This window comes from Protopterus annectens, chromosome 1.part2, assembly GCF_019279795.1.
Source record: "Protopterus annectens isolate FY-2018-M chromosome 1.part2, PAN1.0, whole genome shotgun sequence".
Classification (NCBI taxonomy): Eukaryota; Metazoa; Chordata; order Ceratodontiformes; family Protopteridae; genus Protopterus; species Protopterus annectens.
Genome location: NC_056727.1, coordinates 1151569508 through 1151590339, shown reverse-complemented (window position 1 = coordinate 1151590339; position 20832 = coordinate 1151569508). Strand labels below are relative to the sequence as shown.

Genomic DNA, 20832 nt, shown 5'->3' with positions numbered 1-20832 from the left:
TTTGAATGTATTTATTGTACTTTTATTCTTATCCTTGTATTTTGTTTGTCTTTTGAAATTTATTAGTGAAATATAAGTATTAATTAATTATTAACTGTTCATCACAACAGCATATTATGAATATATATATGAAGCAAGTTTATTCGAGTGTTAATATCTCATCTTGAATGTGTTTTTACTGTGTGTTTTGAATATCTCTTTAAATTTCCAAGGAAGCTTAAATATATAAATTGCAGAATTGATTAATTAATTAATTGAATAATGAATTATCTCTTGCTATATAAATCTTAGTTTCATTAAGTTGTATATTGTCTGAAGAAGCGTATCTGGAGATACGCGAAAGCGCTCACTTTATCCTTTTAATAAATCGTTTTGCATCTATTTTAAAACGTGGAGAGTCTGACGTTTATATTCTGCATGCGTGTGTGTGTGTGTGTGTGTGTGTGTGTGTGTGTGTGTGTGTGTGTGTGTTTGTGTGTGTGTCTGCAAATCAAATCTCAAAGAGTATGTGTATCAGCTACTTGGGCAGGGACACAATGCATTGGTCAGACAATGGAAGTGTTGGAGGACTTGGCTTGGAACCCTGGCTAAGGACTCAACTTTATAGCTTTGTCAGTGGGTAGTCTTATCGGGGATCTGGAGAAAGAGAGAGGAACCAGCCCCATACTGACTGTGGTCCCTGTATGCTCTTAAGGGAAATTCTGCTTAACTGTGCTTGATGCAGAGAGCTGCATCTGGAGATACTGTGTGTGTACCTCTTATCCTCCCAGGGAACATTCCACACAGGTGCCAGTGGTGAGGATTGAAGTTTCTTGATTACTGGCCCTGAGGTGGAGCGTCATCACAATCTTCATTAAACAAAATTTCTTGCACATTATAATAGTTTTCCACACTACAAATAACAATCCCACCCCCTTTATCCAGTTTCATAATGCATATTTTGTTATCCATCCTAAGTTGTTTAAATAGTTATTTCATCTCTGGTAAGATGTGAATAAAAATTCATATTACCATAACACATCTTATAGATGTCTTCCATCACTGCTTTTTCATATATATTAATAACGGGGGTAAAGGGGGGCATTAAATTAACTCTTTCATTTAAGGGATATAGCAGCTTGATTATTCACTGTTTGTGCAGTGTTGTTTTTGTCTTGAATCATAATGTAAAGTTTAGTTTTCTCGTAAATAATTTGTTACACCAATGAATCTACTATGTCTACATATCTGTTTAGTTATAAATGTTATAACCTCTATAGATATTAATAATATTATTGTGTCTAAAAGTTATTTTCTCTTCCTGTCCCTCCCCCAATTTTGGTAACCTTTCCAGAGTGATTGTATATAATCCAGACAGGAATTCAGTATCTGCACTTAGTATTAGAGAACCACACTGCATCATTCTAGAATCATAAAAGTGCTTTATGCTTATTATGCAATCTTCAGAATTATCATTAATATATAGGTCATTCAACAACTTTTATTTAATCCTATTATAGTTCTTATATACTTGTTAGGACAGTAGTTAAAGTTACCTTTTTCTACTCACATTTGTTTTCTGTCCATTTTTCTTTCCATGTCATCTGTCATATCAAATGGCAACATGCTTTATACTAAATAAATCAGTTGTATATGTTTTGATAGCCATATGGGTGTGATTCATAGACAGACTGCCAAATAAGCAAAGACACATATACTAGACAAGCTTGTCCTGATAGCCAGCTACCTAGTAGCACAACTATGAGTAAGCAAGGGTTTTAGGAGCCTCGTGTAAATGAGGTAGTTGGGGGTGGAGCCTATGTTAATGAGGTCCATAAGCAGCAGACTAGTGTGCTGCTCAGTTAAGAAACTTACATAGCATAGAAGTCATAGACTTTATACTGCACAAGTTACCCTCAAGAACAGTGCAGAATCTAAATGCTCATCCATACATTTCAGTCAGAGGGAATCTGCCCAAGAAAAGTGATGCAGCTTCTCCCTGTACAGACTGCTGATAGAGGTAAGTGCAATAGTATTCATGTACAGGAGTGTGTGTGAGTGTAGGTTTTTTATGTGTATGTGTGTGGGGTCAGAGGAAGAGTGCATGGGTTTCTCTGTGCATGAATGCTTATTGTAAGTGCATGTATGAGGGTGTCTTTATGTAGTTTGTAATCACTGCCTGAAGTGACCTTTTCTGGTATGAATGGCCAGGCTGTAGATATAGAGAGTTTAAGTGCTGGATGTGTGTTTGTTGAGTGTGTAGGTGAGTCTCTGTGTATTTGTGGGCATGTGTGTGTGTGTGTGTGTGTGTGTGTGTGTGTGTGTGTGTGTATGTGTGTGTGTATGTGTGTTTGTGTGTGTGGTGTGATTAAGTGCAAAAACTTCTGCACTGAGTGTACATTTGTGTGCCTATGTGAGGGCTGTGTTACTGGAGGGGTAGCTGTGTATTGCAGTGCTTACTGGATCTGCTGTACTTAACTGTCCCTCTCTGATAACTCCTGAGGTTGGGATGCTTTGAATGTCTTATTTGTGTGTGCATGTGTGCGTGTGTGTGCATGTGTGTGTGTGTGTGTGTGTGTGTGTGTGTGTGTGTGTGTGTGTGTGTGTGTGCACGTGTGCCATTGTCTGCAGCTACAGTATATGTACGGCAAGGCTATATGTCTATGTGTAACAGAAGAAGTGTGTGTCTTTGTGTGGTTTGGTAGGACCTGTGTTACTTAATAGTGCAGTTTTTAAGGTACTTGACTGAGTAGTGCAAAACTGGTCCACTGAGCAATTCATAGTCATATACATCTTTCTACTTAATGACATTTTACACTTGAATGAATATGTGTAACTATGAATCACTAAATGGCAGAGCAGTACAACTTGACTCACCTGTACAGCATGCTGTACCTTTGTCTATGACTCCTGGCCTTTATGTTTTTAAGTGCTGCAAATAATAGTCCATAGGTGCGTTTGCCTTTATTTTGATTTTTATCTTATGCCCTGCTCTGGTTATAGCTGAATAGTGTTTGCAGGTCAGTTCATTTACCTTGTTAGTGAATAATAAATCAGTGAATAAATAAAATATAATTTATGAAGTTCCAGGATACTTGGCATATGTTCCAAAGTGTATGGTCTAGATGTTTTGCATCATTCAGTAATTGGACACTCAGAATTTAAATACTTGTGAGTGAATTGTGAAATACACATTAAACTTCATGTGTATAAACAGATAACTTAGTTTATGCAAAAAAACACATTAGTCCGAAAGGTAACAGCTAATCATTTATTTTCTACACTCTACAGGTTACCTGCAATGTGTTCCAGAGACATTGCCATATCCAACAATAGAAGAACTTGTTTGTGAACTTGCCGGTGATGATTTTCAGAACAAATTCTGCTTCATCAGTAATAATGTCTTGATTATCCATAAAATAACAATTAGGCCAGGAACACCCTTACATTTTCAAACTGTACATGTCATAGAAGGCCAAAGATTTGCAGGCTGTGCAGTTAATATTGCTGGAGAGAATGTCTGTATCAGCATTCCGTTTAGCTACAAGGCAGAGTTTTATGAAGTAGAAGACGAAAGACTATACACTCTGCAAGAAATCGTGCATTCAAAAGTGTTACGCACTAAGAAGGTGAAACTGGTCGATCAGTTGAAGACCCTGCTGCTCACACCAGTATTCGAAATACATGCAGTAATGCAATGTAAGTTATTCTTTAGCATATCGTGTTTAGCATTAAATGTGAGAAAAAACATACATCTCAATATTTGAGTACACTATCAATTAAGAATCACAAGGCATGCAGTGTGACAGCATACAGTGAAAACAATTTATGTGTACTGTGTGAGTCTTGATGTTCTACAATGGACTAGCATCCCATCCATTATTGCTTTATGTCCCTTATGTCTGTTGTTTAATGGAATATTCCTAAAATACACACACACACACACACACACACACACACACACACACACACACACACACACACACACACACACACACACACACACACACACAAAATCATTCTATATGTGTGATAAGCAATGCAAATCCTAAAGTTCAAAACCAAAAGTAAACAGCATTTTCTGACTGAGGAGCTGGTTGAAATCTATTAAAACTGCAAAGACTCAGTAATACTGGGTTTGAGACTTGGCCACATGGTGTTTTATTTTCATGCAGTGGTAAGTCTGTGTAACTAAACTAAGAGAAGAAACTATGACATGGAATTTACCATCCCCAGAGGAGCTGGGTGTAAGTAAACAATCAATATTAAGTGCAAGGTTAAATCAGTTTATTTTTAACAAGGCTTTGGCTACATAGGGAGGCAAGTTATTTACTTTACATTCTGAAATAGCCAACTCCAATACTTTAAAAAGCTTTTTAATTTTCAGATTTCATTGCTTCTTTTTGTAGAATACTACTTTAATATCCTATTATGTCTGCATTTTAAAGCACAATTTAACCACTATTACATGTACAATAAGAAAAGTGTTCAGTGCAAATATTTTTTAAATATTTTTGGCTCACAGGCCTTCTACTATTCATCTTAGAAATAAATACTTTTATAGACATGGTGGGTCTAGGATAATTCCATAGACATAGATCTCCCAGCTGCTCAATGTTCATTTATACTTGTGGACATAATGCATGTTGCTACAAACATACCAGGACATTCATCCATATGCCTCCCTTCCTTGCACCTTAAAGTAGTACCATAAGATACAGTTATCCTGGCTTGCACATGTGGGAACCCTCTTCCCCTCCCCTATGCATTGCTAAGTCATTGCACCCCTGTTTAGATCTCTGGCTCCAGGCTCACCAAACATTTGTTTCAAAATTTTCCTAAGGCCATTATGTCAAATAGCCACAGATATTTTTTACTATTGTACCATCAGAAGTAATTAAGAGCCGTGGTGGTGGAGTGGTAGCGTTGTTGCCTCACAGCAAGAGGTTCTCTCATTCGATTCTCAGCTGGAGCGCCTTCTGTGTGGAGTCTGCATGCCCCCCCCCCCCATGGTCGAGTGGCATTTGAAAGACATGCGTAGAATGGGTGTGCCTTCGTTGAAGGTTGGGCATTGAGCTGGCACCTCGGCACCCATAAAAAAATCTACTGCCAATCATTAGCGGACCGGAGTTCCGTTGTGGCGACCCCTAACCGGGACAAGCCGAAAGAAGAACCATCAGAAGTAATTAAGAATTCTAGAAGATCAGCTGTTGAGCAATTAAAGACATTATTGAGCAACCTGTGTTGTATTTTTATTTATTTTTGGCTTTTATTTACTGGGGAAATCCAACTAGGCACAAGTCCCATTTTCAGTGGAGGCCCAGGGAGAAATGCTCCATTTTACAGAACGAGTGGAAAGCAGTTATACAACATTTACATAATAAATGTACATACGTACATACACTAGTAATGATATGATGGTTAATCAAAAAATAAATGTACACAGATAGAATAGTAAATGTATATACATATAACAGTAAATGAACATACATAAATTTGTAATGGTATGACAGTTAATGAAAACATGACAGTCAAATGAAGAATAAAGTAAAATATTAGCTAATATAAATCTTATAAGATTTTTTACCATGCCTACCATTATAGACAGTTAAATTATTAGTAATGACATGATAATGACAGCCTTAATATTGCCATTAAAGGAATATAGGATATTATGGAAATACCCAAATTGTACCTACACACCTATGAATCAGTGATATCTGTTGGATAATATAGAATCAGACCTGAACACTGTGGTATGCAGTTTCTTAGTGGGTTTTTTTTGACTATCAAGACAAAAACTTGTAGATCTGTTTATCATTCTCTCAATAAAAAGTGAAATAAGCAAAAACCTAGCAGCAAACCTCCCAAATTCCTTATGTGTAATTACATATCCAAGATGTATACACTGGGACAAAACATTGAATATTGACCACCATTGTGAATACCACAGTAAAACTACCTAACAAGAAGCCTGTGTCTGGTCTGATATCATCCTACAGTAGCATTAAAACAGTTGAAGGGAATTTATATGCATGCTACAAACTAGATTTCCTATAGAAGGACTATAGGCTGTTTGTATGGTTATATCTGAAAGGAGGTAATAGGACAAAAGGAAGGTTTTGGGTTACATTTTACCTTGTCTAATTTTTGTGGGAAAATATGTACTATCTAAATTAAAAAACTATGTAATCACAATAAAAAGTATTGCTGATACCTGGGAAATATAATGCAGTTTAATACTTTTTGGTATGTTTTTTCTGTATTGTATACTCCTTGCAGTTTTGACATGCTGTTTTAACTTGGTAATCGTGGAGTAAAATGATGCTGAATTACACTGTGGGAAGCAATTGTTGATTTGTAGCCTTTTTGTAGTAACAAACTACAAACTTCTTTGTGTAATACCTTAAACCTCATATGAAGGAGGCACATGAGAAATATGCAAATAGCCCATAAGGATATTCAAGGGTTTCAGCTATAGAGCTTCTGAATGACCACTGACTTTCTAGTTTTTATAAATCTTTATTGAAGCATTCAGTTCAATAAAGTCAAACTCCACTAGCTGTAGACTTACCATGATTTATCCTTTTTATGGGCTTGTCGGTATAACATAAGTAAAGTGTTTGGCCATTTTTTGAAAATACTCAGCTTATTAACAAATCCTTATCTCTATAGCATTAGGATGACAGCAAAATCTCCCAAATAACAATTGAAAAGGTCACAAAGAAAAAAACTATAGGCAAAAACATCCAAAAATACCCTGGCAACCCAAATACTTCACTCTGTATTGCCTTAAATCTTTAATATCTTAAATCTCTGGATGTTAAACAGAAGTATAGTCAGTAATCAAAGTAAACTTACATCTGAAAAAAATTATATTGTAAAGAAGTTAGTTCTCACTTAATATCGAGCATTTTCTTTCTGGGCTTAGCCTCAATCAGCTTCCTTCTTAGGCAGCAGACTGGGTGTTCCTCACCACCTACTTCCTGAGATAAAGTAATTCCCAAACACATGTACATGTCAGTGCACACAATTCAGGGTTTAGTAATGTCAGGGGCAGCCAAGGCTAGCTCTGAACATAAAATAATTTTTAGATGATTGAAAACCTCTTATATGGTCAGCCTTATAGGTATCTTATGTTTTGTAATATATGTCAGAGAACAGGCTATAGTAGTAAATTTGGGTACAGTTTTTCTACAATAGCATGCTAGTCATAAGAATGCTTTAACTTTTTATTTTGGAACTGGATTCAAGCTAGTATTTGGCAGTTTTTATTTTTTTTTTGGGGGGGGTATAATTATCCTTGTACCAATCACATACAGTAAGTATCGGTCTTTTGTCATACGAAGTTTACTTTTGGCGGCACTAATTTTAATTCCTACTGCCTTAAAGAGTCAAGCCTAGTTTTCAGCTTGAATAAAAGTGACTCTGAATCTGATGAATAAATTACTACATCATCAAAGTATACAAATGAGCACCTGGCATGAGGTTTCTGTACTTAATCCACAGACCTTTGAAAAGTGTCAGGCACTCTATGAAGTCCAAAGGGTAAGACTGTATAATAAAAAATCTTCAGGGAATGGGCAATGTTGTATTTTATTATGTATTATTTTTTTTGTCTTCAAGTTGATAAAATGTTTCCTTCAGGTTCAGGGCTGAAGGGAATCTGTCAGTATACTTTGGTTAAGCTAGGGTAGCCAAATACCTTGCTGTATCTAACCTCACTGTGTCCAAATCCATTCCGGGCATTTGATAAGTGACAGATATGGATATGGCATTTACTTTTTCAAATTAATTACAAAAATTATATTCAGCTATCCAGCGTAGGGAAATAAAACTATTAAAATTTCCATTCACTTTGGGTATCTGCAATAACTCCTAATTTGAATATTTTTTCACTTGTTCACTTAATTGATTTTCCTTGTTAGTGTGGTCTTTTAAGTTTCCCGACTCCTCTGGCACAATTTCAGTATGACACTGAAATCTGTTTTACCAGGTAGCCCTTCTGGACCTCTGGGAATCTTTCATCGATGTGAACACCAGATATACATTTTCCCTGGTACATTAGTACTGGTATCTATGCTAATTCCCAGGATGTCTACAGAAGCTTCAGCTTCCCTCCGTGATTTTAACACATTCAGAAAATAAAGATGTTTTTTCTTTCCAGTTTGTCTTACTTTGTAGTTCACTTTATCCAGCAGAAAGACCTAATGTTAACACTCTGTTTCATATATTAAACTCTTGAAATCTGCCATTTTTATTACATAATTGCTGTTGTAATTCTTGACTCATTTGCAAGGGTTCCTTAAGTATTAGCATTATACTTTTTATCCTATCCTACAAGCATTTAAAGTACATTACCACACTTTTATTTTTTGTTTTATCCTACCAAGTCTCCCTTGCTATGTCCAGCAAGCCTTAACACTAAACATTTTCTTTGCTTATCTGCAAATCTGCCAAGTCAGAAACACTTTTGTCAGAACAATGAGGTGAAGTAGCAAGTTTATACCCTTCAGCTACGAATACAGGTAAAGGTGTTTCTTCCTCGCCTATTCCTTCCTTTGCATGAGGCACAATTCCTTTACTTTTACCTTAGTAATGCCTGTCTCTGTAAGTACCTTAAGTAAGCTGAGATTTCTGTTTCTGGCTAGCCTCCTGCTTTACAGAGCAAAACCTAGGACAGTGTTCAGGTTCCTTTTTATTTTCATGGGTTTATTGCTGTGGGTTTCCCCCTCTCTGTCTCTACACAGACTTTCTTTGTTACTTTAATTGCTGCAATCTTTTGACAAGGTAACATATTATGTACTCTGGATTCTTCCCTTTTGTTCCTATACTGACTTCATTACTAACAATTTCCATTTTCTAGTCACATTCAGGTTCTTCTATTCCTTCAGTACAAAGCCACACTCTAGTTCCTTCTGAAGTTTCTACAACTATGTCCTTCTCTTTTTCAGGACAGTGCATTTTTAACAGTGTCAGGCTGCTGTTGTCCCTCTCCCCATTTTTTCTAGTGGTATATTTAGGCCAGTTATCTAACTGTGCTCACTCTGTCATAATTTCCACATTGCCTTGGACTGAAGAAAGTATTAGCCAGTTATGACATCATGTGCTAAATTTGGTACCAAAGCTACAGGATACAGTGCTTTACCCAGCATAGTTTGAATTTCTACATGCATTACAGCATAATCCTTCCTATCTCTATGAACACATATTATTTCCACTTTCTTCACATTTGATTTGTGTTTACAAATGTATGGTTACTTAATATGAGAGAACATGTTCCCAGAATGAAGTACTCCCATCCGTTTCTTCCCATCTGCCAATATTGTACATTTGGTTAACACAGCCAATATAGCCTGAGCATATCTAAAGGATCCTACCTTGGTTTGTGATTTACTGATCTTTACTGTTAAAAAGAAGTGAGACTGCAAGCTTGAAGCTGTGAGCAGAAGCTACTGCGTGCCTTCACATGCGACGTAAAGGAATTACAACTTTTGTCTGGATTGCCGAACTTGTATGGTCAGAACAAGTTTATTGTGCTTACTTTACTATTTAGTTGTATATTGCTTATGTGATTTTTGTCACAGAAGTTGGTTTAAGTTCTCTTTGAATTCTGTGTTTACTGATTTTGGTTATTATTTTCTTTTATAATATTTTATTAATTTGAAGCTGAATATAGATTTTTTAATTGAGTATGCGCTTAATGATTTCCTAATGCACAAATATCTTGTACAGTGTAATAAATGCTGTGCATATTTAAAAGTAACAGCTGATAACACTGGTGATCTGTGTTCCTCGTGTCAAAAGTTGGATGATTTGTTTAAAATTGTTAGAAATAGATCTAAACTTGATGATGATTGCACTTGTGCAATTGGCTTGGCTTGGAGAACTGTTGTTTCATATATTAATGACTGGACTGGTGAGATAAATAATGTTAAGCAAAGAACAAAAAGAACACATTTAGGAAATGATGCATCTATTGTCTGCAAAGATCCTTCAACCCCTATGAAACAAGACAATGCCCCTGACAACTTTGGAATTCTGAATGCAAGTATTCAGCAGTCTGAGGATTCAGAGTGTTTAGAAGGAAACAAAAATGACAGAAAGGAAGAAGTTCACAACAAATAACAAGGAAGAAAAATAAACTGATTAATGTCTGTAGAGTAAGGAGAATGCATACTAAAAAGAACACTGTTTTGTTATGTAACACACAGGTTACAGGGAATGATAATATTTTCTATCAGAAAACTTTCAGTGTGTATAAAAAGCAATCATTTTTCCAAAAGAGAAGGTAGAAAAAAGAGGCAAGGGGCAGGTGAAAAGGAAGAAATCAAAACTGAACATGGAAGGACTGAAGAACATTACTGTAATACAAAAGAGAAAGGCAGATATTGACTACATGGCTCAAGCTGTGGCTTTACAATGCCAGCCAGATGAGACTTTAGTACATAATGAAAACAGTGGTATTAATAAGACTCATGGTGATGAAGATCTATCCTTTGTAACAACAGATAAGGCAGATTTTATTGTACGGAAGCTGAAGATTTTTCAGAGCTGGCCAGCAAAAATATTCTTGTAATTGGAGATTCAGTTATTAGAGGAACTGATACTTACATTTGCAGAAAAGATAATGAACATCGAATAGTGTTACGCTTCCCAGGAGCAAAAATAGAAGATGTGAGACAAGCCTTGGAATGCTTTAATGTAAGGAAGTATGGATCCATTTTTATTTATATCATACAAATGATGTCACCTACAAGGATTCTTTGACTGTTAGTAGGGAACTGACAGCCCTCTTAGACAGTATAGCTTGTACTGGTGTTAGGATGTAGTTTTCAAAAATCACCTGTAGACTAGATAGTCAGGTCACTGTGAATGAAAAGATTTTTTGGGTAAATACCTACATGGAAAAAATGTCCTGTTTTAAAAAATGGAAATGTGTATAGCATCCAGGCCTAGTTTTGGGCACACGTGTTCAGACAGGATGGCATGCATGTGTCAAGATCAGGGAAGAGAATTTTTGCAGCAGATATTTTGCAATATTTAACAAACACTAGGCAATATTTTTGCCAGGTTAAAAATGCAACAGTTCACAGATAGCAACATTTGATGCATCTCTGATCGCTGTTAATGCTAGAAGCATTAATAATAACGTTTTTTAATTGGAAAATTTGCTACATTCCCACAGAATTGATGTTGTTATTGTTTGTGAAACATGGTTAAAGAACAATGACTGGAAACCAGTTTTGTCAGGGTATAAATGTTTTTACTGTAACAGACATTCTAACAAGAAATTAGGTGGAGGTGTTATGACAGGGATTAAAGATAGTTATGAGACCTCTGATTATTATAGCAATAACCCACGCCTGGGTGTGGGTAATGCTAAATTTACCCACGGTTGGCGTGGTTTGGTCCCGAGGCCGAGGATAACAAAGCCAACCGTGGTAAATTTAGCATTACCACCAGAAGTGGTTATTGCTATTCATGACATTATTTAAGAAAAGAAACTGTTACTTTTCTTAAATAATGGCATAGTATAATGCCTGTTTACTGCCCTTCCGCAGATGTCTGGCATCCGCGGCAGTTCTGATGTACTGCGCGCCTGCGCAGTACATCAGAGTGTGAGCAAAAACGAGAAAGCAAGATCTCCGTTGCTTTTTTAGTCTCGCTATGTTAAATGAGTTTAACATGGCGAGACAGTTAAAATAAGCAACGGACATCTCCGTTGCTTATTTTAAAACTGTCTCGCTATGTTAAACTCATTTAACATAGCGAACATGAAAAGCAACGGAGATCTTGCTTTCTCCGTTAAACACTGCCTCGCTATGTTAAATGGGTTTAACATAGCGAGACAGCTTTAAAATAAGCAACGGAGATCTCCGTTGCTTTTTAAACTGTCTCGCCATGTTAAACCCATTTAACATAGCAGACAGTGTTTAAAACGAGTTATACTAATGGAAAAAAGTCCGGGCGACCGGACCTTTTTCCATTAGTATAACTCGATTTACAATGGGCACGCTGGCCAATCAGCGTGCACGTTTTGGGGGGATCATGGTATAATACATGTTTAGTGATAACACCAATTCTACAGACTGTGTAACTGTGACAATAAATACAGCCCTGGAACATAAATAACAATTGTTGGAGTGTATATAACACCAAAGTCTAGTGCAGATGACTTAGAGGAATTAATACATTTCTTGCATGAAACACAGGAAGGAAGAATAATATGAGCCGGGACTTCAATTTACCAGAAACAGACTGGAATAATATTTTTTCAACAACATTAGTAAGGAAATTATTTAAAAGGTATATTCAGGAACAACAATTGTAAATAAACCTGGGGGCAGAGCGAAGATGGCCATCTCAATGCAGTTTAATTTTAGAGCTCTGTAAAATTATTCAGTCAGACAGGAATTCAATCAACAATATCAACTAAACTTTACAAAATCTCATCAATAATACTTTGTACTTCACTTGTAACAACTTTGGAAAATTATTTTGAAGAAATTCCTGTCAAATTACCAGAGACATATTAGAAAGAAAATTAGCAGCACCAAATACTCTCAAATGGATTCAGCACTGAAGAAGGAGATACATATGTTAACTTTAACTCTGCAAACATTATCTATGAAAACAGATAACATCCAGCAAAACCTAGAAAACATTCAAGAAAACAACTAGAAGCAGACAAGAGTTTTCAAGGAACTCTTACAGCAGCACCAGAGTAAAATTCTCTGACACGGAAGTTGCACTAACTGATAAGGATGGGAGGCTTGAAGATGAGCAACATACTGACTTTCCGCTTAAACAAAACATCTGGTTAATAAATAAACTTGTTGACCTCAAGAACTGAGAAAGAAGGTGCAATATAAGAATTTTCAATCTCCCCGAGAAAACAGAAGGAAACAACATTATTGCCTTTTTGAACTCCTGGATTCCTGAAATACTGGGCTTACAAGAAGGGCTTTCATATGGAATTGAAAGATCCCATAGAGCACTAGGTAAGCCAGCTTCAGCTTCCTCTTCTACAGCACCAAGGTCAATTATTATAAAATTCCTTTCTTATATACATTGCAAAAAAAATACCAGGGGATGGAACATACTAGACATTGTTTGTGTTCCTAAAGAAATTATTGTTACTTCAAGTCAAGTTTTACCACTGTTGATGTGCAGTGATCACGGGGTTAACCAATGCACAGAAGGTTAATTACAGATTATATGGAAACAAAACAGTTACTATATAAAACTAACTGGAATGAGGTGTTCAGTGGAAAAACTAAAGAGGGAATGTGGAAAGTCTTGAAAAAGAAATTGAGTGCAAAAAAAAAAAATGTTAACATCAGGATCTAGACATACAGAGTCAAGGGGATATATTTCCATAAGAACAAGATATCTGATTAGGGTGAGAGACAAAAATATAAGAAATGGAAGAAAGGTCAAACTACAACTTTGAAAACTGAAATAAACAAGCTGGACAAACAGATTAAGCATAGTGTGAGACAAGATTAAGAACATTTTGAAGAACATTTATATAAAGATATTGATCATAATAGGAAACTTTTTTATAGATGGGTTCCTATCAGCATTTTGAATGTTGAAAACACCAAATTTAATTTCATCGAACTGAAATGTTTGAAATGTCAGAAGAGTGAACTGATGGAACATCGAGTTCTTTCCCAGGGAAAGAAATCAGTGGGCCGTCATTGGAGTTTGCTATTTCCTCCACTGTGGTGCAGTCTCAGAGTTGGTATATTTAAGTAGGGGGGTGTGGGGGCACAGCCCCCCACATTGGGGGGTGTGGGGGAAAAGCCCCCCACTTCCATTAGTGTTTAAAGTATTACATTTTTTTTTTTTTGCACGGAACACCAATTTCTTTCCCTGGGAAAGAAATTGATGTTCCGTCAGTTTGCTCTTTTGAGATTTCGAACATTTCAGTTAGATGAAATTGCATTCAGCATTTTCAACATTCGATATGCTGATATAGACCCTTATAGATACATAAGATGTGGAAGGAGTAAGGACACACAAACTGATAAACTGTGCGCAGATTCTAAAATTTATTCACAGACACAACAGATTATAGATATAGTTACAAAATCTTAAGTAATACAGTTTGACTCCACAAAAAGTGTGATAAGTTGTCCTATTGACATCCAGGTAACCCGAGATACTGGAATCAAATTAGATTTTATTGATAAAAAATTGTGCAAACTGGGTCCAAACAAAGCACAGGGAGGAGACGGAATTAATAACAATTACCTGAGAACAAGTCGGCAAGAACATACGGTACCATTATATCTATTATTCACTAGGTTATATAAATATGGTGAGATTCTTCAAGACTGGAGACATGCGCTTATTAAACCTGTCTTTAAGGGAAAGGAGAATAGGACAAATCCAGAGTCATACAGACCATTAAGTCTACTTTAATGTTGTGGAAAAATAATGGAGATGGTAATATTGGATAAGTTATTGTCAGAACTGGATAGGTTGGGACTCAAAACTATATATCAGCATTCATATGTTGAAAATAGATGTATTAACACCTGTAACATGATGTTTTAGTACAATATAATAACAGCTATGAATGAAAAATTGTGCTGTGATATAATTTATATAGATTTAACTTTAGCATTTGACAGGGTCATACATAAAACACTAATTAATAAATTAGTACAACTAGGTATTGATGTACTCTTGATAAGATGGATAGCTGCATGGCTTACAAATATGACATTTCAAGTATCATACAGCAACTGGACAGATGAAATCCTTGGTTACAGTCAAGGTGCCCCACAGGGCTCTGTACTAGGCCCTTACTTGTTTAGATTGTATCTTTCAGATCTAACTTTTTCATCTGAGGTGTTCTACAGTCTATATGCAGACGACCTGAAATTGGGTAAACTGATTACATGTTACAGATAAGGCATGTCTGCAAAATAACTTGACTAAATTGACCATTTGGGCACAGGAGAATAATATGCTGATAAATGCATCAAAAACTAAGTATATGAGATTTGGAAGTCATAAATTGAAGGGTGAATATTTAATATAGCACACAGTGATTGAAACTGTAGACTCATTTAAGGACGTGGGTATATTGGTAGATTCTGCTATGAGTTTTTCTAATCATATCAGCCAATTGGCTAATGATAGTTATAGAACTATAGGTTGTATAAAAAGATTTATAAAGTCTAGGAAATCAAACATAATGAAGTCATTCTTTGTTAGTTACATTAGACCCAAACTTGAGTATGGAATAACAATATGGAAACCCTATAAGAAAACAAGCATGAGTAAACTGGAAAGAGTACAACAGAAATAAACCAAGGGCATCCATGAATGTGAAAATTTAAGCTATTATGAAGACTAAAATATCTGAACTTATACAGTGTCTCTTACAGATATCTAACAGAAGATCTTATTCAGGTATATAGGGTATTAGAGACAACTATCTCTGGGAATGTTTGGGGTTATCAAAAAGTACTAGCGAATCATCAGACAACCTATGTAGAAGATTCTATAAGAATGACAAGTGTACTAATTGGTTCTCTGACAGAGTAGCTGATGCTTGGAACAGACTACCAAATTACATTAAAGCAAGTACTAGTTTAGATACTTTTAAGAACAGCCTGGACACATTATGGGAACAAGTGTTATGGTATATTGGCAGGCTGGAAGGGCATTAATGCCCATGCTTGAAATATTTGTATGCATGTATGTAACACAGTGACACAGACAATATGCTGATCCTCCTATTCTAACAGTTACTTTATTGCATTGCTTCGGTACATTTCATTAACAGCACACTGGTTAGAAATCACATTTTTGTAGGCATAGCAGTGCCATTAATAAACATCATTTAACAATGATCCCCTTCTTCTCAGATCTAAAACATGTGATTAGAGTTGCTGAAAGTTTTTGTTGGTCTATAGACATCTACACAGTATTAGTTACAGGCTTATGCTGCTCAGGTTAAAACAGTTGTTCATTAGCTAATAACCAATTTGTCAGTACTCTTAAGGTTACCCTGAAAGAATCCTTTATGTAAATTAGTTGAGGGTGTCCTTCTGAATTTATCAACTATTACAATGTCTATTATCTTACTTTTACTATTCAGTTCTGGTTCTAGCCATATATTATGCTTTAATGCAGATATTTATAATGTTATCATTTCACTTGGAATTAAATTTTCAGTTATGAAATGTCACTGTTTTATGAAATGTCACTGTTTGTGTTTCAGAAGATGCACCAACTCTAGCTAACAATTTTTTTTTTTTATGGTTTGATAGTCCATATAATCAGTACCTTCCAGTAGGTCAGTCACATCCCTGAGTATTCCCATAGTTGGCGTGTACCCCCCCCCCCCAGCCAAGAGCAGAAGACAAAAAAATAAATGAAAACTCTAGAGATGAATACTGCAAAAATATCCTCAATGAAAAAGATATGTTTTTACATTACAGATACATAATAGCTCTTTCGGAACCTGCTACAGTTCTCAACACACACACATACACTGCAACCAAATTATTTAAGCAGTTGCAATCTCAGTCTCAGCTAATTAAATAATGACTTATGATGCTGTACTCTGAACTGCCCTCCCAAAAGCACAAGCAACTTGCACCCAGGGCAGCTACCACCTTTGCTCCACCTTAGCTTTGACTGCCCATATATGGCTTGAGTGCTTTGTGTGTAAGCTTTGAAAACAAGAGTTTTTGCAAGGTCAGACTGTTTCCAGTTCTCCTGGGTAGCATATTGTTCAAAATCAACAAGGTAGGCTTCAGTGTTTGATTATTTAATTTCGTTAGTGGTGGCCTTTGGGGTTGTCAGTGCAGTGGTTGTCATAGTCATTTGTTCCTTTGGCCTGATTAAACATTTATCTGTAGCCTCACTCCATTGCTGAAAAGCCACACTCCTGTCCTGAATAGCCACTTTATGTTGAACCAGATTTGTGTTGGTCTGCACAAGACTTCCTATGAGTTTCTCATTTTTGACAATGCATAACAGTATACTCAAGAGAAAAACATTATTTCTGTATTTGGGTGGGGTAAATACATTGATAAAATCAATAATCATGTTTCGTGCATGCATTTTTTACTTAGATTTCATTAATTAAATAGTGCTTATTTTTAATTGTTTGCATTTTTGGGAGTTATGAAAACTGTTTAATATAGATTATAGTGCTAAGCTTTGTGTTACAGCTAACACTGCAACATGTAGTCTTTAGTGTTTAGTTTGAGCTAGCTCTGACTGTTGATAATGCAGGTCAAATGGTGACTGTTTAGTCATGGCATGGGTGCAGGTCCAGTTGGCGACATTAGCCAACATGGCCGAATCAATAGAGCCATATTTTACACTATCAAGTGGGTAGCCTTGCCATGGTCTGCAGTCTATGATTTGTGTTCTCCTAGCTGAGGGTACTGACATCACAGTAGATGCCCGAAGCAGTTGATCTGTACAACTCTTCCCCTTATATGACTCCACCTAGAGACTGTGCTACTGCCCACAACTCCATTCTTGGATGAGATGGAGATGAACCCCACAGAGACAGAATGAATACATGCAAACTCTATATTGGTATTGCCCGGAGGTCAGGATCGAACCTTGTAGCTTGTGCTAACTAATGTGTTCTGGATGAGATGGTAATATTTTAGTGATAATGCAAGTAGGGTGGCAATATGCAAAATATTTGGGACTTTAAGCAAGAGTTGTATTTTTATAACATTCTGATCTGTAGGTCTGTGTGATCTATATCTATATCTAGCTATCTATTTCTATGGGCATTTGTAACACAGTGAATGGAACTATGGCTCACAACACAAGCAATCTAAAAAATATAATTGAATACAATATACATTGACTAATACCATGTTTATTCCCAAACAATTTATGACCAAAAACACAAACATTCTTCACAGTAAAACACAAAACAATGCACATTACCACAAAACAATAACTACCCACACACACACACACACACACACACACACACACACACACACACACACACACACACACACACACATGCACTCGAGTGCGCACACTCATGCAAGCAAAACCTGAAATAGCATTTTTGTCAGGGGTCAGCTCCCTTGCGCACCTACATACTCATAATTTTATATATACCCATTCCAAGATCACACATCAGTAGGGAAATGCATATTCCCAGACACAATCTTACATAGGCAGAAACCAGAGAGCTTTCTGATCTACTGAGAGAAAAAATTGACCACTGTTGCTTTTGATAAAAAGTTATGACCTAAAAAGAATTAACAAAATGAGTGTATTTACACATACAATTATTTTATGTATTATGCATCTACATCTGTTTCTACTTATCTATATCAATATAGCTATCTGTATAGATATATATAGTATTCAATGTGTGATACCTTAAACTTTTATAATGGAGACCCATGAAATATATGTAAATGACCACTTAAGAACATCAAGTGTTTTAGATATATGACTTCTGAATGACGAATAAAGCTAAGCCTTACTATCTATAGACAAGAATATATCAGACTTCTTAATGACATCATCAGCACAGAATAAGTAGATTGTTTAGCTCAACAGCAGCAACACAGGGACTTTATTCTCAGCTGATGCCCATAAAAATTAAAGTGATTGCAAAATATCCCAATTAACATCCAAACCAAAGTGTAAAAAGGTCACACACACAAACCATTCACTAAAAGCTGCAAGAAAAACTCATCCAAGCTAGAGTATTTACTGATTAATACCTTAACTTTCCATCAAAGGAGGCCCATGGGATATATGCAAATGACCCGTTAAGGACAGCAAGTGTTTCGTCTATATGGCTTCTGAAAGTCCGTGATTTTTTTTTACTTTTTAAGTCTCTTAGGTTGCATTCAGGGCAATAAAGTATCCAGGCATGCCAGGCTTCCTGTGAAAATGGGACACAGTCTGGGAAACATACAAACACACAGACAAGCAAAAACATAGACCGATATATAAATAAATAGAATTAAGGTTGAAGAGAAACCTGTTGCACAGACCATTTGCACACACCATGCACATTCCACTAAGTGATCATGTCAAGTGAGATAAGGTCTGTGATGTGCAAGAAATTGTTTCTAAGCAACTAATACCAGTTATTATGTCATACTATAAAATGACACAGCATGAAGGGTCATAGGTTCATAGGCAAGTACTAGGCTACCTGCCCTTGTGAGCTATTTTAAGCCTAGCCAATTTCCCTATTTTGTGCTCAAAGTAACCTATCCCATTTAGTTATTGATTGGCCTTACCCATTTCATGGTCGATAAATATACATTACCCCAAATGATAATAACTGGGATTGTACCATAGATAATTTGAGGGGACCCATGCATGGGAGCAGTCTTGGGTTAATTTTTTTGTTTCCCATCAATAGTTCTAAGTTGTGCTTGAATATGGACAGGGATGAACTTGTTTTATGTAGATGTGAGTCTATTTCACAGAAGTGATAACCTCTGTGAGATATAGCTGTCCCTCCAAACCATTCTGTTGATGTTGCAGAAAAGGTTAATATCCCTAAACCAAGTATTTCTGATGCCATTTGACTTCCTGATGTGCAGTAAATCCATCAGTAATTGGTCGGAGGATGCTTTGTATGCCAGGCACAGGTCACTTTTTATCAATCCGTAAAATACTGAGTGTAGAAACAGTGCTTTGAGTCAGTCCATGTAGGACAGTTTGTTTAGGCCTTGTATCTTTTAGTAAGGTATCTCCATAGGTGTTCTAGTTGTTGCATATGTCTGGACAGATACATGCTAAAGGGAGCATTATATTCAATGACTGATCTAATGAGAACTGAGAAAAGAGGGACAATAACATCCCTAGATCTACATACAATCCCTTTGTTTATAATCTGTGCAACATAGAAGGACTTTCTATTAATAGTGGACACACATTAGTCAAAAGTCAGATTACTGTGCACATAAGTTCCCAAATCCAGAACAATCATGTCAGTTCATGGAAGTATTGCAAATATGGTAATTCACTGGAGTAGAGACTTCCCAAATGATACAATAATGCATTTTTGGCATTTAGCTTCAGTCCATGATTTTGGCACCAGTAAGTTATTTATTTGGGATAACCTTTCCTGTAGGATGGCTAAGTCATTGGGGGATTCAGTGCTGCTCCTAGCTTGCAGCCATCTGCAAACTTAGTCAGCCAGAGTCCTTTGGTATTGGCTTTTATTTCAGAAAATTAGATGCCAAAAAGCAGAGGTCCCAAAACAGAACCCTTGGAGACTCCACTGGTTACTGGTCTCTTTGTGGAGGTAACTTCCCCTGTTTTGATTATCTGTGTGCTGTCTGTGAGTCAGTTGGCAATCCAGTGGGTGATATAGCACTGAAGACAGCTTGCATTCTAACTCCTAGATTCAGGTTAAGGTTGACAATCCAGTGGGTGATGTAGGGGTTTATTTACAATTATTTAGGTTTTCTACTATGGTGACTTGTGTCAATAAACTTTGGCAAAGCAAAAAAAAAAAAATATATATATATATATATATATATATATATATCACTGAAGGCAGCTTGCATTCTAACTCCTTGATTCAGGTTTAGGTTGTTTTAATAATTAGTTTATAGCAAATACATTAATTATTTGTAATAAGGAAGTATTTAACTCTGAAAAAAATTAAGAATGGGATTTACTTGTTTTAAAGCTCTAGCATTTTCAGGTGGTTTAAAATATTGTTCAGGGCTCATAAACAGCAGTTTGCACAATACAAAGTAGAGCTGTAAGCTACAATGTACAGGGTGGAGCTGATTCAAAGAATCACAGCCTAGCTATCTGCGAAAATTGTGCAATCAGCCTCATATGCAAATAAAGGTAGAA

At 36.2% G+C, this 20832-nt stretch overlaps 1 protein-coding gene across 1 annotated transcript in view; it reads left to right on the top strand.

Annotated features, from left to right (window-relative positions):
• Window positions 1–20832, top strand: part of LOC122792268 (protein THEMIS2-like) — a 655074-nt gene that overhangs the window by 475469 nt on the left and 158773 nt on the right. The window contains exon 3 of the mRNA XM_044060021.1: window positions 3271–3678. Within this exon, the coding sequence (XP_043915956.1) occupies window positions 3271–3678 (408 nt within the window). The remainder of the gene's footprint in view (window positions 1–3270; window positions 3679–20832) is intronic.